The 15,328-nt window shown below is 33.6% G+C and overlaps 4 protein-coding genes across 6 annotated transcripts; 3 read left to right on the top strand and 1 right to left on the bottom strand.

Moving 5' to 3' along the window:
• The first annotated feature begins 2,660 nt into the window (after positions 1 to 2,660).
• Positions 2,661 to 4,687, top strand: LOC106401816 (deSI-like protein At4g17486). 2 transcript variants are annotated; one of them, XM_013842415.3, is made up of 5 exons: positions 2,661 to 2,811; positions 3,045 to 3,309; positions 3,622 to 3,909; positions 4,005 to 4,082; positions 4,164 to 4,687. In XM_013842415.3, the coding sequence occupies exons 2-5, from the start codon at positions 3,135 to 3,137 to the stop codon at positions 4,352 to 4,354; spliced, it is 732 nt and encodes a 243-aa protein (XP_013697869.2). In that variant the 5' UTR covers positions 2,661 to 2,811; positions 3,045 to 3,134; the 3' UTR covers positions 4,355 to 4,687. The 2 variants fall into 2 exon arrangements, with proteins under 2 accessions (XP_013697869.2, XP_013697870.2); XM_013842416.3 differs by having other exon boundaries at positions 2,732 to 2,944.
• Positions 4,688 to 6,375: 1,688 nt separating this feature from the next.
• On the top strand, positions 6,376 to 8,184 carry LOC106397134 (palmitoyl-protein thioesterase 1). The gene is made up of 7 exons (XM_048781379.1): positions 6,376 to 6,621; positions 6,710 to 6,836; positions 7,097 to 7,210; positions 7,321 to 7,386; positions 7,472 to 7,510; positions 7,598 to 7,720; positions 7,801 to 8,184. Exons 1-7 carry the CDS (start codon positions 6,446 to 6,448, stop codon positions 8,092 to 8,094), a joined length of 939 nt encoding a protein of 312 aa, XP_048637336.1. The 5' UTR covers positions 6,376 to 6,445; the 3' UTR covers positions 8,095 to 8,184.
• A 158-nt stretch (positions 8,185 to 8,342) lies between these two features.
• On the top strand, positions 8,343 to 10,031 carry LOC106397135. Of its 2 annotated transcripts, XM_013837695.3 has the most exons (7): positions 8,343 to 8,581; positions 8,655 to 8,760; positions 8,851 to 8,916; positions 9,012 to 9,080; positions 9,178 to 9,255; positions 9,341 to 9,502; positions 9,573 to 10,031. In XM_013837695.3, exons 1-7 carry the CDS (start codon positions 8,531 to 8,533, stop codon positions 9,830 to 9,832), a joined length of 792 nt encoding a protein of 263 aa, XP_013693149.2. In that variant the 5' UTR covers positions 8,343 to 8,530; the 3' UTR covers positions 9,833 to 10,031. The 2 variants fall into 2 exon arrangements, with proteins under 2 accessions (XP_013693149.2, XP_022543726.2); XM_022688005.2 differs by lacking the exons at positions 8,851 to 8,916; positions 9,012 to 9,080.
• On the bottom strand, positions 9,990 to 12,003 carry LOC106397133 (pentatricopeptide repeat-containing protein At5g47360-like). Its single transcript, XM_013837693.3, has 2 exons — positions 10,296 to 12,003; positions 9,990 to 10,207 (listed from the first exon to the last, which is right to left on the bottom strand). The coding sequence occupies exon 1, from the start codon at positions 11,896 to 11,898 to the stop codon at positions 10,456 to 10,458; it is 1,443 nt and encodes a 480-aa protein (XP_013693147.2). The 5' UTR covers positions 11,899 to 12,003; the 3' UTR covers positions 9,990 to 10,207; positions 10,296 to 10,455.
• Positions 12,004 to 15,328: the final 3,325 nt, after the last annotated feature.

Below are 15,328 nucleotides of genomic sequence, written 5' to 3'. Positions count from 1 at the left end.
GAAGATGTGACAAAACATATATGTATGTTGCTAACTTGCTTTCTTTATTTGACATATATCAAAGATTTACCCTCATTCTATTTATCTCACATTTGAAAGTGACTATCATGGTAACTTATGCAGCACACAAATACTCCTAAGAAGATAAACCTAATACTGGTTGATATGTCAGATTGTATATGAAGCCGCAAACTTTTTTATCAGAAAAAGTGATTTCTGTTTGTATTTCCATAACTCTCAAACTTTGGGTATGGGAGGCGTAGGCAAGAGCACCCTCCACTCTAATAAATAACAAGTTTCTTTTTAATAATTTTAGTAATTTATAATCATATTTTTAAAGATACAATGAAAATTAAAATATTAAGGTCTCAATACTTTTGTAATAAATTTTTTGAAATAACAAATTTATGTACTTTTATATGGTATATAGTTTAATTTTAATAATATATATATTTAATCTGAATATCTATTAAATGAGACGTCGTATTCATATGATTTTATGATCATTTGTATCTTGTTATAACAAAAAAATTAAACTATTGATCATAATTTTTTTTTAATGTGAAACTTTTAAAAATATTAGTAATTTATAATCATTTAAAAAAAATAAAAATAACATATAAGAACAAATGTAGTTTTTTTATTATATAATTAATGTGATTGTTTAATCTTTTTAAGAATATTAAATTAAACAAAAATGATGAAGGATATAAAAATTGTTATGAAATGTTTATTATTCAAAATCATTAGTTGTCATATATATTTTAATCATATTAAGTAATTCCATAGCTTTTATTTAAGAAAAATAAATTTGTACACAACTAATCAATTTTATATTTACTTTAATTATAAATATAATATATGTATAAATGTTAAAAATTCAATGAAAATTTCAAAATTAAAATATTAAGGTCTCAATATTTTTGCAAAGAAAATTTTGAAATTAGCAAATTTATGTATTTTTATATGGTATATAGTTTAATTTTAATAATATAAATATATATATATATATATATATTTATATTTATAATTCAAATATCTATTAAATGAAACTTCTTATTCATATGATTTTATGATCATTTGTATCTTGTTATAACAAAAAACTTAAACTATTGATCATAATTTTTTTTAAATGAAACTTTTAACAATATTAGTAATTTATAATTGTTCAAAAAACACTAAAATAACATATAAGAAAAAATGTAATTTGTTTATTATATGATTAATGTGATTGTTTAATTTTTTTAATGTTTAATTTTTTTAAGAATATAAAGTTAAACAAAAATGATGAAGGATATAAAAATTGTTATCAAATGTTTATTACTCAAAATTATTAATTATCATATATATATATATTAATCATATTAGGTAATTCCGTAGCTTTTATTATTTAAAGAAAAAAAGAAAATATTTTCGTGTACACTAATAATCAATTTTAATATACACTAGGTTAAGATCCGCGACTTGCGCGGAATGAATATTATATATAAATTATTTTTAAGTATTATATATTTTTACATATTATGAAATAATAAATATATATTAAAAAATTAAAAATTTAGTAACTATTACGTATCTAATTAAATTAATAAAAATACTTAAATAAATTTTATTAATCCACACAAACACTTTTTTATTTTATATGTTATAAAATTAAGTTTAAATGATATTAACATAGAAATATATTACATTTTTAGATATTGACATCTGTTAAAAAATATTTTATACTCATATTATTTTTGATCGTTTGTATTTCTTTATAACAAAATTTTTAAATCAATGATAACAATAAAAAAACTGTGGGATGTTTAACAATTTTAGTAATTTATAATTTTAAAAACATTCAATACAAAGTTTAAAATCTAAATATTAAGTTGTCAATAATTGTAATTTTTATCAAAGCAAATTCGAAATTATATGGTATATAATTTATTTTTAAGAAATATTAATATACATATATATATATATAATATTTATTAAATGAGACTTTCTACTTATGTAATTTCGTAATCATTTGTATCTTGTTATAACATAAATTTTAAACCATGGATCACAAAAATTTCAATGTGAGATTTTTAACAATTTTAGTCATTTATATTCGTTTTTAAAAATTCAAAATATAACATATACGAAAAAATCTTAATTTTTATTATATAGTTGATGTGGTTGTTTAATTTATTTCAATAAGTTAAAATTTTAAAAATGATAGAGAATAGACTAATTTTTATCAAATCATTATTCAAAATCATTAATTGTCATATATATTTTAGCTACATTAGGTAATTCCGCGATTTTTATTTAAAGAAACAATGAAGAACATTTATGATTAATTTATGGTTGTTTAATAAAAAGATTATTATATATTTATATGGACCAACATATTTTCTAAGAATTATAACAATGATTATGGTGATGACATGTGGCTACAAAAATATGTTGTAATGTTTGCCTTTTAATATATAGGGGATTTAGATTACCAATTAATTTTTTAAGGATTTTAAGAATCATTTTAATGATGACACGTGACTATATAGTGATAACCCGTGATTACAAAAAAATTATTGTAATGTTCTTCTCAATTAATATATAAGATTTTCAAAAACCGAAATAAATTTAATTAACTTTGACTACAAAAAAAAATTAACTTTTCGGTTTTAAAAGAAAAACCTTATCACATCATTACATTAATTTCCCTTACATTAACGCAGCATTGTCCACAGACTCTCTCTCTCTCTCCTCCCGACAGATCAATCAACCTGTAGGAAAAAAAAAACGTCATTTTCCTCTAATCTCCGATCCCCAGATTCTTATGTAAGCTCTCGCTCTCATCTTCTCTCTACGGACTTAGATCTCCGTCTCGTTTATTGATTTTGTTCTTCGGGATCTATCCTATGCGTTAGGGTTCCTCGTGTGCTTAGCCTTCCGATTTTTTCTCGAAATTCAGGTTTTTGATTATTGGGTTTCTTTGATCTGTTCTCATTAGCCACAAAAGGAGTTCCTTTTTGTCACAAATTCAGATTTATTGATTATAAGTATTTTTGCAGAGATTTTAGGAGGGAGGGGGAGAATGATTGTTTGATCTTGGATTTGAATTGAGAGAGAGAGAGAGAGAGTTGTTGGTGAATCTGTGTAAAATGCGGGTGCTTGGTTTGAGCTCAAGCTTATGCTCTACTGATGAGAAGGAGGTTGAAGAGATGGTTGGAGACTCCTCAAGTCTCACACCTGTGTATCTCAATGTCTATGATCTAACACCTGTCAACAATTATCTCTATTGGTTTGGTCTTGGCATCTTTCACTCTGGTATTGAAGGTAATTGTTCTGCCTTCTTCTCTTTTCTCTACAACTTGACTGACCTATAATCAAATATTTATCCACAATGTTATTTGTTCATACATATCTTGGTTGGTGTGATATATTGATTAGGCAACAATGTTTGGTTCTTCAGACAAATGTTGTGTCATTATTAGGATGTGGTTTTGTAATCAATATTGAGGAATGTGATTGGAAACCTTTTCAAATCCTTGTTTACATTTAGTACTTACCTAATGAGTTAGGGCTTTTATAATTTGCTAAATGCTTATCTAACATGAGTTTTTTTTTCACTTGTATACCTCCTACTAGCTCATGGTTTCGAATATGGATATGGTGCTCATGAGTACTCAAGCAGCGGCGTGTTTGAGGTTGAACCTAGGAACTGTCCAGGTTTCATCTTCAGGCGGTCTGTTTTGCTGGGAACCACAAGCATGTCTCCCTCAGATTTCCGCTCATTCATGGAGAAGCTTTCGAGGAAGTATCATGGGGACACATACCATTTGATTGCCAAGAACTGTAACCATTTCACTGAAGAAGTTTGCTTGCAGGTAACTGGAAAGCCTATTCCAGGATGGATTAACCGGATGGCTCGTGTAGGTAAGACTATCAAACTATCTTATTCATCTTCCAGCTTGTTTCTTATGTTGGTTCTTGTTTGTTTACATGGCTGCTTGTACTTGACTTCGTTCTAGGTTCATTCTGTAACTGTATCCTTCCAGAAAGCATACAGCTCTCAACTTTTGGACAGCCCGAAGCCCTTGAGTTCTCTGGTAAGTTAGTTCCAAAGAATCTCGTCTTTTTCTCTTCTTGTCTGGTTTCTGATGAAACTAGTTGTTTTGTCTTCATTGTAGATGATAATGATGGATCAGAAGAATCTGTTGCATCTTCTCTCTCAGACGAGACAGATGGAGAAGGACAAGATCATCATCTCATAACAGCACCAAACAGCGACATTGCGTATCTTCAAGACAGACCAGTGCGACTTGCCCGTGAGCTCCTACAAGAACCAAGCGATGGGTCTCCTATGTTGAAGCGGTCTTGAGCTCTCTAAAGCATCCATCCACCACCCCCATGGAAATATCACTATGGAAGCAGAATCGAGTATTTGTCTGAAAATTTCCATCTTCTGAGTATATTCTTTGGGTCTAGAAATGTATAAAAGATCTGAATTTAAGTGAGAACCCATGGTAGTAGTGAGTTTAGACATTATGATGTGAACTTGTTTGACAATATTTGTGTTCCCTTTTCTCCTGAAGACAACTCTTTATGTTCTCTGAGTTCACACTTCTGATTTGTATGTCATACATTATGAAATCTGCGATGCTGTTAATTAGTATTCAAATATTGTGATCAATTTAAGACAGTTGTTTGGTTATGGATTTGATATGGACAGAGATGATGATGTCTTCTAGCCTAAGGTCTTTAACTCTAGTTCACATTATGTAGCTAAAGTAGTCAAAGGCTGGCCTTAGAAAACGAGTAATTTAACTTAACCCACGAGTTTTATTTGTAGATTTCCACATGATAAAATTTAGGTTGAGTTTAAAAATATATTGCATAACGTTATGAAATCTATTTGTAGATTTAGGAGCTAAAAGAACGAAAAGTTTTATGTTGTATCTATACCAATCTATAAATCAGATCATATTGGATATGTAAACATTTGATTACAAGAAATATTAAAGTAATTAAAAACGTCAACAAATATGGAAGGTTTTTCTGCATTTCAATGTAATAATAATTTTGTTTAGCTTCTTTTCTTTGTGAAAATAATTATAAAATACTAGTATACAATAACTCTCTGTAAATGGCCTGTGGGGACCAGATGTGGCCATGGAAGACGTCAGATGGATTTACTGCTTCTTTCTTAAATGAGTTTACATTCCAATGATAGAAGATACTATTAATACAACTTATCTATCATCGGCATCCAACGTCAAAATATTTGCTCCCAAGTTTTTAAGATGAGCAACAGAAGACCTATAACAGCGATTGGCTAATAATGTTAGCATAATAAGTAACCAACAAACTGGCCGTGACATTTATCCCTCCCAAGTCTCAACAGGCATTCACATCTCTCATCATACTTATGTATAAAGTTCCATTTTCACTTCTTCTTTTTTTCCGTTTATCATTCTTTATCCCTTATATATGGAGTTCCATTTCACTTATTTTTCATTTCAGTTGATTAGTTTGTATATATAGTAAAAACTTTATAAATTAATAATAAACACAATAAATTAATAAATTTTATCCGTCTTGAATTGGGTTGGTTAAATAGGAAAAAAAGATCAATAAACTAATAAAATAATATTTTTTAAAAATTATATATAAATATATGGTTCAATTAAAATCATAAGTTAATGATTTATATTGTTTGTTTTATATTTCCATTTGAGTCTATTTCTATTTTGCTTAACATTTTAAAATATTTTGATAATATTTGTAAAATTATACCTAAAACTCATATAACTTCCTATTATACATATATACTAAATAATATAAAAGTCAATTTATAACAGTAAAATTAGTTGAAAAAACAAAGTTGACAAGAATCAGTAAAATTAACTATTTTCTTATATTACAAATTACATATTCCTAAATATATGTATATATTTTTTTTGTAGATTAAAAATTTAATGAATTAATAAAATCAGTATTATTAGTTTATAGAGTTTTAACTGTATAGCACAGATCCTTTAAAATTTTACTAGTTTATAGTTTGACATTTATTTAAAAGGTATTTTATGTGCAATATATTCATTGATAAATTAAAAAATAAATACATTTAAAGATATAGATGACATGGTCCAGACTAATTAATATGAAATCCTTGCATATTTATCGCATACATACAAGTACACACAAAACATACACGCATATTAAAAGAGGCTGCGAGAAGATAGCATAAGACTAGGATAAACAAAAAAAAACACGAAGAAGAGAGTTAATGCGATCGCAGGAAGACATAAGCCAATCGTCACCGTCCATTTTTCAAAGACACTTAAGTTACTTGGCCGCAACTCCCAACCACATCACGCTCTTTCTATTCCCTACTTATATTCCCATCTCAAAACTTCCTGGAGACAACAAAACATAAACACAAACGCCAATCGCAACTCTCGCGTTTACTATGGAGAAGCAGCGTTTTGGACTTGCGGCTGCGGTTGTATTCTTAACATTGGTTCAAGTCTCTGTATCGGTTCCGTTTGTAGTGCTTCATGGGATTGCAGCTGCATGTTCGGAGGGCAAAGAAGCTAACTTCACACAGCTTCTCTCTAACTTCTCTGGCTCTCCTGGTTTCTGCCTGTAAATCCACATAACATCATCCTCTTATCTTTTTTTTTCCAAGTTTTATCGTATGATCAAACTCTTTTTGTTTTGGTATTGAATCCAGAGAAGTTGGAAATGGAGAACTCGATTCATGGTTCATGCCACTTGCGAAACAAGCGGAAATAGCGTGTGAAAAAGTGAAGCAAATGAAAGAGTTGCGTCAAGGATACAACATTGTTGGAAGATCTCAGGTTCTTGAAAACCCAATAATATATATAAGTTTTTGATCGTTCATTCTTTTTCCTTTTCGTCACAAAATGGGAGCATGTTTGAAAAAAAAAATCTTAAAGTGTCTAGCGTTAGCCCAGTAGAGTCTTATAAAGTTGTAGTTTGTATGAATCGCTATTGGTTTGATTCTACTAACGAAAATCATTGCAGTATGATAAGATTAATACATATGTATACATTATCAGATTCACTGTTTTGATGTCATAGATGATTGATGGAACAGGGGAATCTAGTGGCTAGAGGCTTGATTGAGTTCTGCGATGGTGGACCTCCGGTTTACAATTACGTATCTTTAGCAGGTCCTCATGCTGGAATCTCCTCTGTTCCTATGTGTGGTGTAAGTTTTTCTTATTTAACCTCAATTATTTTTCAAAATGAATTGATTTTATTTAATCAATGACAGTGTTTCTCTGCTGTTAATTTGTTTGTCTTTTTGGGGGGGTAAAGTCTGGATTATGGTGTGAAATAGCAGATGAGCTGATCAAGTCAGATATTTATAGCGACTTCATTCAAGTAAATATATATATTTCTCTATCTATCTATATATATCTATATATCAGGATTAGTTTAATTAATAACATCTTTAATGACTTTGCAGGATCATCTTGCTCCTAGTGGTTATCTCAAAATCCCTACGGTATGCTCCACTCAAACTAGTTAGTTTAGAAGGTTAATAACATTTTTTATAAGGTTTTACTATAATCATTATTTTTGGTTTTCTCAGGAAATGAAAAAGTACCTAGAAAGTTCCAAGTATCTACCTAAGCTTAACAATGAGATACCAAACCAAAGAAACTCCACTTACAAAGAACGTTTCGCCAGCTTACACAACTTGGTTCTTATCAAGGTTCGACCTCCTCAAAATAACATTTCTCTAATTTTTAAGCCCAATGAATCCTCTCTTGATGATCATGTTTTGTTTGACAGTTTGAGGACGATAAGGTCATTGTTCCAAAAGATTCGTCTTGGTTCGGGTTTTACCCGGATGGTGATTTCGGACCTCTTCTCACCGTTCGAGAGACAAAACTCTTTCAAGAGGACTGGATCGGTCTGAAACCATTGATTGATACTGGGAAAGTGGAGTTTGTGAGTATAGATGGCGCACACCTCAAAATATCGAATATTGATATCGTCAAATACGTTGTGCCTCATCTCCAAAACCGACCTTCTTCCGAACAAAAAAGATTCAACCGCAAAACGAAGGAGCCTTTGCATACTTAAAAGAGAAAATATCTCATCACCTTAGTGATGATTGTGTAGAACAACAATCCTTATTCATATAGTTATCATAATATACATACTTATCTATAATCAAAGCGTCAATAATGTTTCAACCTGGTAGGTAGGTAGAATGGATAAGTATTTAATCATATAAAATCCAAAAGGCAAAAGGGAGAGTTGAATTCTGATTATTGCAAGTCATTAAAGTCAAACTTTCTTGCTGTTTACGGTAGGTTTAATTGTGTTGATTATGTGACAGCCCAATAAGAACAAATGGGCCGAGTTTTAAAATAGCCCCAAATAACAGTCGGCGTATCAAACGAGAAAACTTATTCCCCGCGCTCTCCTTCTCTCTCTCGTTTACGTTAAAACCCCTTTGGCCCTCTCTCCAAAGAAGGCAGTGAGAGGTTTCTTGATCTGTGAAAGTTTCCCAAAAATGGTGAATCTTCCTGGAGGTTGTACGAATGGAAAGCAATTCTCCAATTACGTAAGTCAAAATATCCATCCAAATCATGGATCCATACTATCAATCTCTTATTTCTTTCTTTGATCTGTTTCAGGTTAATGAAAGAGTCGGGGAATGCATCCAGAGGTACATGAGCAAGGAAGAAACTGCGAGACATCTACGTGATCGATATCAAATCGCATACGGATGCACAGAGATAGGTAACACTCCTTTTACGCTGAATCAATTTAATTGGTCTGTTGGCAAAAAGAAAAAAACCTTGGGAGTGATTCTAATTCTTGATTCTGTAGCTTGGGGCAATATTGAAAGATGGAATCCAGAATTCTTCAGAACTTACTTTGAGAACGGTGCACCAAGTACGCAAAAATAGAAACCCTATACCATGTTTTTGTTTGCTTGTCACGCAAGTTTCATGCTTTTGATTTATAATTGGTTTTTGCGACTGGTGAAGATGCAACAGCTCTTGCTAAACTGGCAAAAGAAACCGCTCTTGCTCAGTTAAAAGAAGAAACTGGATCTTGTAAGACTCCAAGTTAGTGTAGATATGAGAATAAAACAGAGTTCTGAGTTTTTTTTTGTTTGTTTGATTCTCTTCTTGTGGTTGTTTGTTGTCTAAGATTCGCCACCAAAGGGAGAGTCAGATAAGGCACCGCGTTTGTGCTCTGATACAAGGGCCAGAGAACAAGAGCAACAAGGTAGATAAACTTGTGCCTTGTTCTTTTGAGTTACTTAAACTTAAAGAATCTGTTTGTTGACATATATGTCTTTGCTTCTCTTTAGTAAGGGAGTCTGCTCGAAGCCAAGTGCCTGAAGATGCTGCTTATGCACATGATGGTAATCCCATAGCCTTTGTGGAGCAGAGTTCAAGTAAAGCAGGACAGTCCCAAGCTCTAGAGAAACAAACGCTTCAAGCCTCTCATCAGCAGCAGCCAGTTTATCCCAGTAAGTAAAAAACTACTCTCAGCTTTCTCCTCTGCCTAATCTCACACACCTTGTGTTTGGTTTCTTTCAGCAGCCGAATTTTGGCAGAATCTTTCGACTACTTTAGGTCGGATTCAGTGCAATACTGACCAGATGGTTAAGCTAATGACTGATGGACATGGATTTGCAGCACATCCTTCTGCTGTGGGATCCTCCAAGAGACAGCGAGTTGAGCAGGAGAAAGAGAGAGGTGACACTGTCGAAGCAGAGAAGCTGCAGGATCAGAACATTCAACTGCCACAACAAACGCATGGAGAATCTCGGGGAACCAAGGCTGCAAAGAAACACTAGACGATTGACAGAGAGATGCGGTTCTCACATTAGTAGTATTTTATCACCAGAAAATATTGCAGAGACGTATGTTATGATGCTTGTTTTTCTTATTGTCTACGAAATCTAGGAAACATTGGAGAGAGATTTTTATGGGCTCTCTCAAGAGACAAACATGTAACAAGTTAAAGAACATATATTCATTCTATCAAAAACCTCAGATCCATTTATTAGTGTGGCAAAACACAACAAAAGAAAAGCGAAGTACAAATGTTTGTGATGGTTATCCCTTTAACAAGAAAACCAAAAAGAGAAGTGCACAACCACAAGGCCGAGAGACTTGCTGCCTTCCATTTCTAACTTCAGTTTGAACCAATTTTCCCCATTAACTGAATGCTGAAATGATCAAAATGTACATAATATAACCAAAGCCATTAAAGGTAAATCTCAAAAAAGAGTTTAGGTGAGATGTTTCTTATCTCACCTTCAGCTGCAGAGTGTAAGGACAGTACAGTAGGGAAAAACTAGAATCTGATCCTACAAGTGGAAGCCTCCCCTCCATTCGCATTCGCAGCAAGTAAATACAGAACAAGAATCCTTACTCATCTAGATATATATATACATACCTATCTAAAACAATGGAATTAACTGGTAGAGAGACGACGCATGAGATCTTCATCACCAGTCTTCTTCAAAGCTTCAACGATTTTCTCAACCTGAGAAACTTTCAACCTCATTTTCTTACCAAGCATCGATTTCGCAAGCTTTGCAGCTTCCCAAGACCGCCCCTGATCGCATAGACCAAGCAAAAGAACAGAGTGTATATCCGTGTCTATCGTTGACACCACATCCGCCTTCTCAATCTCCTCATACAGAAGGAAACAATCATGATACCTTTGCAACAAACACAGCTCCCTGAGGACAAGACTGCACGCTAGACCATCAGGTCTAATCCCACGAACCAACATCAAACGGAACATCTTCTCCGCCTCTTCCCATCTCTTCAAACGAATCAGCGACACAGTAGCAGAACTAAAACATTCAGAAAGAGAAACACCACCTAGCTTCACCAACTTATCGACCAACTTACCTAAACTCTTAACATCCTCACCATCCTCCAAAACCCCTTGGATCAAAACACTAGCGGTAACACGATTCGGCGAGCATCCTCGATCTCCCATTCTATCCAATACCATCAACGCATCTCGAACCCGCTTCTTCTCAACAAAAGCTTGAATCACCAAAGTATAAGTAACCGCATTAGGACTAATAAACCCACCACCATCTTCTTCTTTCTCCATCTCTGTCAACAACTCTAACGCCCTCTCCATCTCACCACACTTGCAAACTCCTTCCAGAATCCTCGAATACGTCACGGTGTTAAGCACGCATCCGTTCTTACTCATCCCCTTAGCCAGCTTCCACGCTTCCTCAACCTTACCCGCATTGCAAAACCCATTGATCAAAGACGTATAAGTCATCACATCAGGACAAAGATCAACACTTTCCATCTCTTCCATCAACTTCATACCCATACTCAGATCTCCCTTATCAGCAAACAACCTAATCACTACATTATACGCAACGGTGTCTGCACATAACTCGAACTCAGGGAACTTCCGCAACACCCACAACGCCTCATCAGCGAGCTTCGCTTGGCTACAAAGAGACAGAACGATCCTCATCGTCTTAACACTAACAAAGCATTCATCTTTCTTATAGGCTTCAACAACGTTCTTAATCAGATCTGGGTTAGCTCTAATTTTAAGAAAGTCGCAAGCTTTGGAATACATGTAAGGACTGTGTCTGTGTCCGGATTGAGTTCCTGCCCATATGAAAAACCTAAGACCTAACTTAAATTGGTTTGGTCGGCATCTTGTTAATACCTCGTTGATACAAGACGCGTCGAGTTTGGCCTTCAAAGAGGTTAGTTCTGTCTCGAGGTTGCTCGTGGATGATTGAAGATGGTTGTATAGTCTCTCGGCGGGTGAGACAGTTGTGGAGAATAATAATCGTAAAGGTGAGAGCTTTGAGGGTTGGTGTTGAAATGAGGGAGAGACACGACGACGGATCAAGTGAAGTAGCATCTGGCTGTTCGCAAAGGTGTAGCGATTGAGAAGATCTTAGAAGGAACGACGGGAGTTGAGAGAGAATTGATTGAGAGAGAAAAGAGAATTTAGCTCAGTGGAGACGATGACGAAGAGTGTACAGTTTATGGGCTATATAGTGCGGCCCATTAACATCTAATTAGAAACCCAATAACAGTCTCGTATTGTATTTGTACTGTAGTAACAAGACAAGGTCACGTGCTTGTGTCAACAACACCCCCGCCAAAATATATTGAAATATATTATTCAGCAACTGCGATCGTTTGATGAAATTTAATTACTGCGCATGATTACATTTTCTGATCTACTTTTTTTTTTGACAAAGGACATTTTTTCAGGAGTGATTTACATATAAAAGTAGTTTCTGACTTTATATACCAGAATAAGACACTTTCTTATACTGAGATAGTTTATGCCAACTAGTGATGACAAATGACTTAATTTACCCTTAAAAAGCGTAACTGAGTTCAAGTTATTTTAGTTTCTTTTATTTTTTGTCGTTTTGCAATTTGAATTTCAAATGAGAAAGTGAATGGTGGACCCGAAGAATAAGTTTAACTGGATTTAATATTCCATCAATGTTTAATTTTTTTTGTTTACGGATATTGATGTTAGAAAGAGAAATTGAGAAAGAGGAGAAGTGTTAGAGACGACGGCGGTTGTGAGTTCCATTTACAACAATACGTTTAAAAGTCAACGTGTCTCCTCCTCGCCATGATCGTCATGCTCGAGATTGTAGTTGTGGCTGCCGGAATCATCGCTTCACCCACAGATCCGAGAGAAAGCTTGATAGGAGCAACAATGGTGAACTTTTTATTATTTACAACATATGGTCCTCCAACTCTTGTTTATTCTCTAATTTATCTCAAACTTCTAATATGTTCAAGTTTCTTTACAATTAGCCCCAATATTTTTAATTGTACAATCTAGACCAACAAATATTCTGATTTTGCATCATTGGTCCCTGCTGTTTTGTTTCATTTCGTTTATACCTCAATTGTTTCTGATTTGCAAATATTATGAGATGTTAAATATCATGAGATATCACTCACCTTGTGTACCATTAAAATCATGAGATAACTCTAAATGAGTCCTAAGAGAAACTTAAATGAACAAATAGCAAATGTTATAACTCATTAAAATCATGAGATATCACTCAGCTTGTGTACCATGTATAAGTAAAATTATGTAGATGTGAAATATTGAGCATTAGTGTACATTTGGATACATCGTGTACACATGTACACTTTATTGATAGTGTCCACATGTACACTATGATGTATACATTGTGTAAGGTGGATGTATTTAAAAAAAATATATACAAGTGGCTCATCAAGAAAGAGATTGTACATTCGGATATATCTAGTACATGTATACATTCTGATATTGTTGTCCACGGGAAACTATGTAAGGTGGATGTATAACATAAGCTTACAAATGTGCCTTTACAAATGTAGAAAACATTTTGAGCACTAGTGTACATTTGGATACATAGTGTATACATGTATACTTTGTTGATAGTGTCCACATGTCCATTATGATGTATACATTGTGTAAGGTGGATGTATTTCAAAAAATATACAAGTGGCTCATCAAGAATTGTACATTCAGATCGATCTAGTACACATATACATTCTGATATTGTTGTCCACGGAAAACTATGTATAAGAAAAGATAACAAATGTGGCTTTACAAATGTAGAAAATATTGGTTTGAAAGCATCTTGTCTCATTATATTAGCTCAATGTTCTCAATTTGAAAAACTCTCTATCACTTTCTATTGATTTTGTAGCTTAGTCTCTTATGGGATTTAGGTGTACACACGGTTTTTAGTACACATTGATAATGTAAATTCAGCGTACATGTGGACACACATATACATTCTGACATTGTTGTCCACGAGAAACTATGTATAAGAAAAGATAACAAATGTGGCTTTACAAATGTAGAAAATATTGGTTCGAAAGCAGCTTGTCTCACTATCTTAACTCCAATGTTCTCAGTTTGAGAAACTCTCTATCACTTTCTAGTGATTTTGTAGCTTAGTCTCTTACAGGATTTAGATGTACACACGGTCTTTTTGTACACATTGATAATGTAAATTCAGCGTACATGTGGACACACATGAACAATAGAAATTACGAGAGAGTAGACCATTGTTGATTGAGCTTTCTCTTTGCGAATGCGATTGGAACTTGACGGCGACGACGAGTGTAGCGGCTCAGGCAGGTGGCCTCGCGGTTTGATACTACAGGCAAAGATGCTCGTCATGGTTTGAGATTGTGGGTCAATCAAAATTGCCGGAATAAAACAGTCATGATTCTCGCCGGTGGTGGTCTTGGTGGATGAATTTCTTGATTTTCATATTTTGTTCCATGGTGGATGTCGGGTCTTCTGCATCGTCTTTGCTGTCAAAATTGCTCCACCGTCGTCTATGTCTTTGTCGTTGCTACGCCAGAGTTCTATGCCGTTGATGACGTTTTCGTATATGTCATCATTATAAAACCATTATCGGAGATGTACCTTGACCTATCTTAAAAGATAGATTGAGCAACATAGACAATAATTATATGCAAGTTTTTTTAAAAAAATAATCTGAAAAATCAGATTCCAATTTAGAAAATAAAATAGAATGTTTGGGAAGAAGAAGACGAAGAAGAAAGATAGAGGGGCCTATTTTGTCTATAATTAGCTTGACCATCAGATTATTTATAAGAATGAAGGGCTACGATGAAATCCTACCAATAAAGAAAATAGATATAATCTGGACCGTTGAGTGGAAAGATAGATGTGTGGTTGAGGTTATTTCCCGCGAATACACTGGTTTGATTTGTCATAAGTTTAGTTGTGAATTGACTAGTTGTTTAGAAAAGAGAGAAGCTGTTAAAAGAAAGTGTCTTTGTAGCATAAACTGCCTTATCATGTTATAAAAAACTTAAAACTGTCTCTCAATGTAATTCTTTTTTTTTTCAGCTCGTAAGACCATGTCCATCGGGGATTCCTAGATGGGGTTCCAAAGAAAAGAAAGCAAAAAAATAAATGAAAAAAGAAAAGAAATCAGAGGACCACCCCTTAAATTAGGATTTTAAGGATTGATAAGGAACCTTACGTGTCATCTTCCTATTTGACAGCCGATGTATCTCTCTCTCTCTCCTGTTTCAGAGTTTCACGTGAAATCCAATTTTTTTTCTCCTCCTTCTTCGATCTTTCCATCTTCTTTCTGGCGATTTTCTGTCCATTCATCGATCTCTCCACCTTCTTTGTCGTATCTCTGTCGATTCTTCTATCTCTCAATCTTTTCTGTTGGTTCTGATGTCGATCTCCTTCGGTGAGACTATGATGAAGATCAGAAGAGAAGCGACTTCTTCAAAGGAATCAGCTTCAAGTGAAAGCAAGGATCCATGCAAGG

This window comes from Brassica napus, chromosome A6 (genome assembly GCF_020379485.1).
Source record: "Brassica napus cultivar Da-Ae chromosome A6, Da-Ae, whole genome shotgun sequence".
NCBI lineage: Eukaryota > Viridiplantae > Streptophyta > Magnoliopsida > Brassicales > Brassicaceae > Brassica > Brassica napus.
Note: the sequence above shows the minus strand (reverse complement) of the source record. Positions and strands in the feature narration are given on the sequence as shown.

Excerpts from the sequence above, each read along its gene's own strand:
- LOC106401816 (XM_013842415.3), top strand. The coding sequence starts at position 3,135 with ATGCGGGTGCTTGGTTTGAGCTCAAGCTTATGCTCTACTGATGAGAAG. Across the intron at positions 3,910-4,004 it reads TAACCGGATGGCTCGTGTAG|GTTCATTCTGTAACTGTATC; the intron begins GTAAGACTATCA and ends ACTTCGTTCTAG. Across the intron at positions 4,083-4,163 it reads CGAAGCCCTTGAGTTCTCTG|ATGATAATGATGGATCAGAA; the intron begins GTAAGTTAGTTC and ends TCTTCATTGTAG.
- LOC106397134 (XM_048781379.1), top strand. The coding sequence starts at position 6,446 with ATGGAGAAGCAGCGTTTTGGACTTGCGGCTGCGGTTGTATTCTTAACA. Across the intron at positions 7,387-7,471 it reads TTTATAGCGACTTCATTCAA|GATCATCTTGCTCCTAGTGG; the intron begins GTAAATATATAT and ends ATGACTTTGCAG. Across the intron at positions 7,511-7,597 it reads GTTATCTCAAAATCCCTACG|GAAATGAAAAAGTACCTAGA; the intron begins GTATGCTCCACT and ends TGGTTTTCTCAG.
- LOC106397135 (XM_013837695.3), top strand. The coding sequence starts at position 8,531 with ATGGTGAATCTTCCTGGAGGTTGTACGAATGGAAAGCAATTCTCCAAT. Across the intron at positions 8,582-8,654 it reads GAAAGCAATTCTCCAATTAC|GTTAATGAAAGAGTCGGGGA; the intron begins GTAAGTCAAAAT and ends GATCTGTTTCAG. Across the intron at positions 9,256-9,340 it reads CAGAGAACAAGAGCAACAAG|TAAGGGAGTCTGCTCGAAGC; the intron begins GTAGATAAACTT and ends GCTTCTCTTTAG.
- LOC106397133 (XM_013837693.3), bottom strand. The coding sequence starts at position 11,898 with ATGCTACTTCACTTGATCCGTCGTCGTGTCTCTCCCTCATTTCAACAC.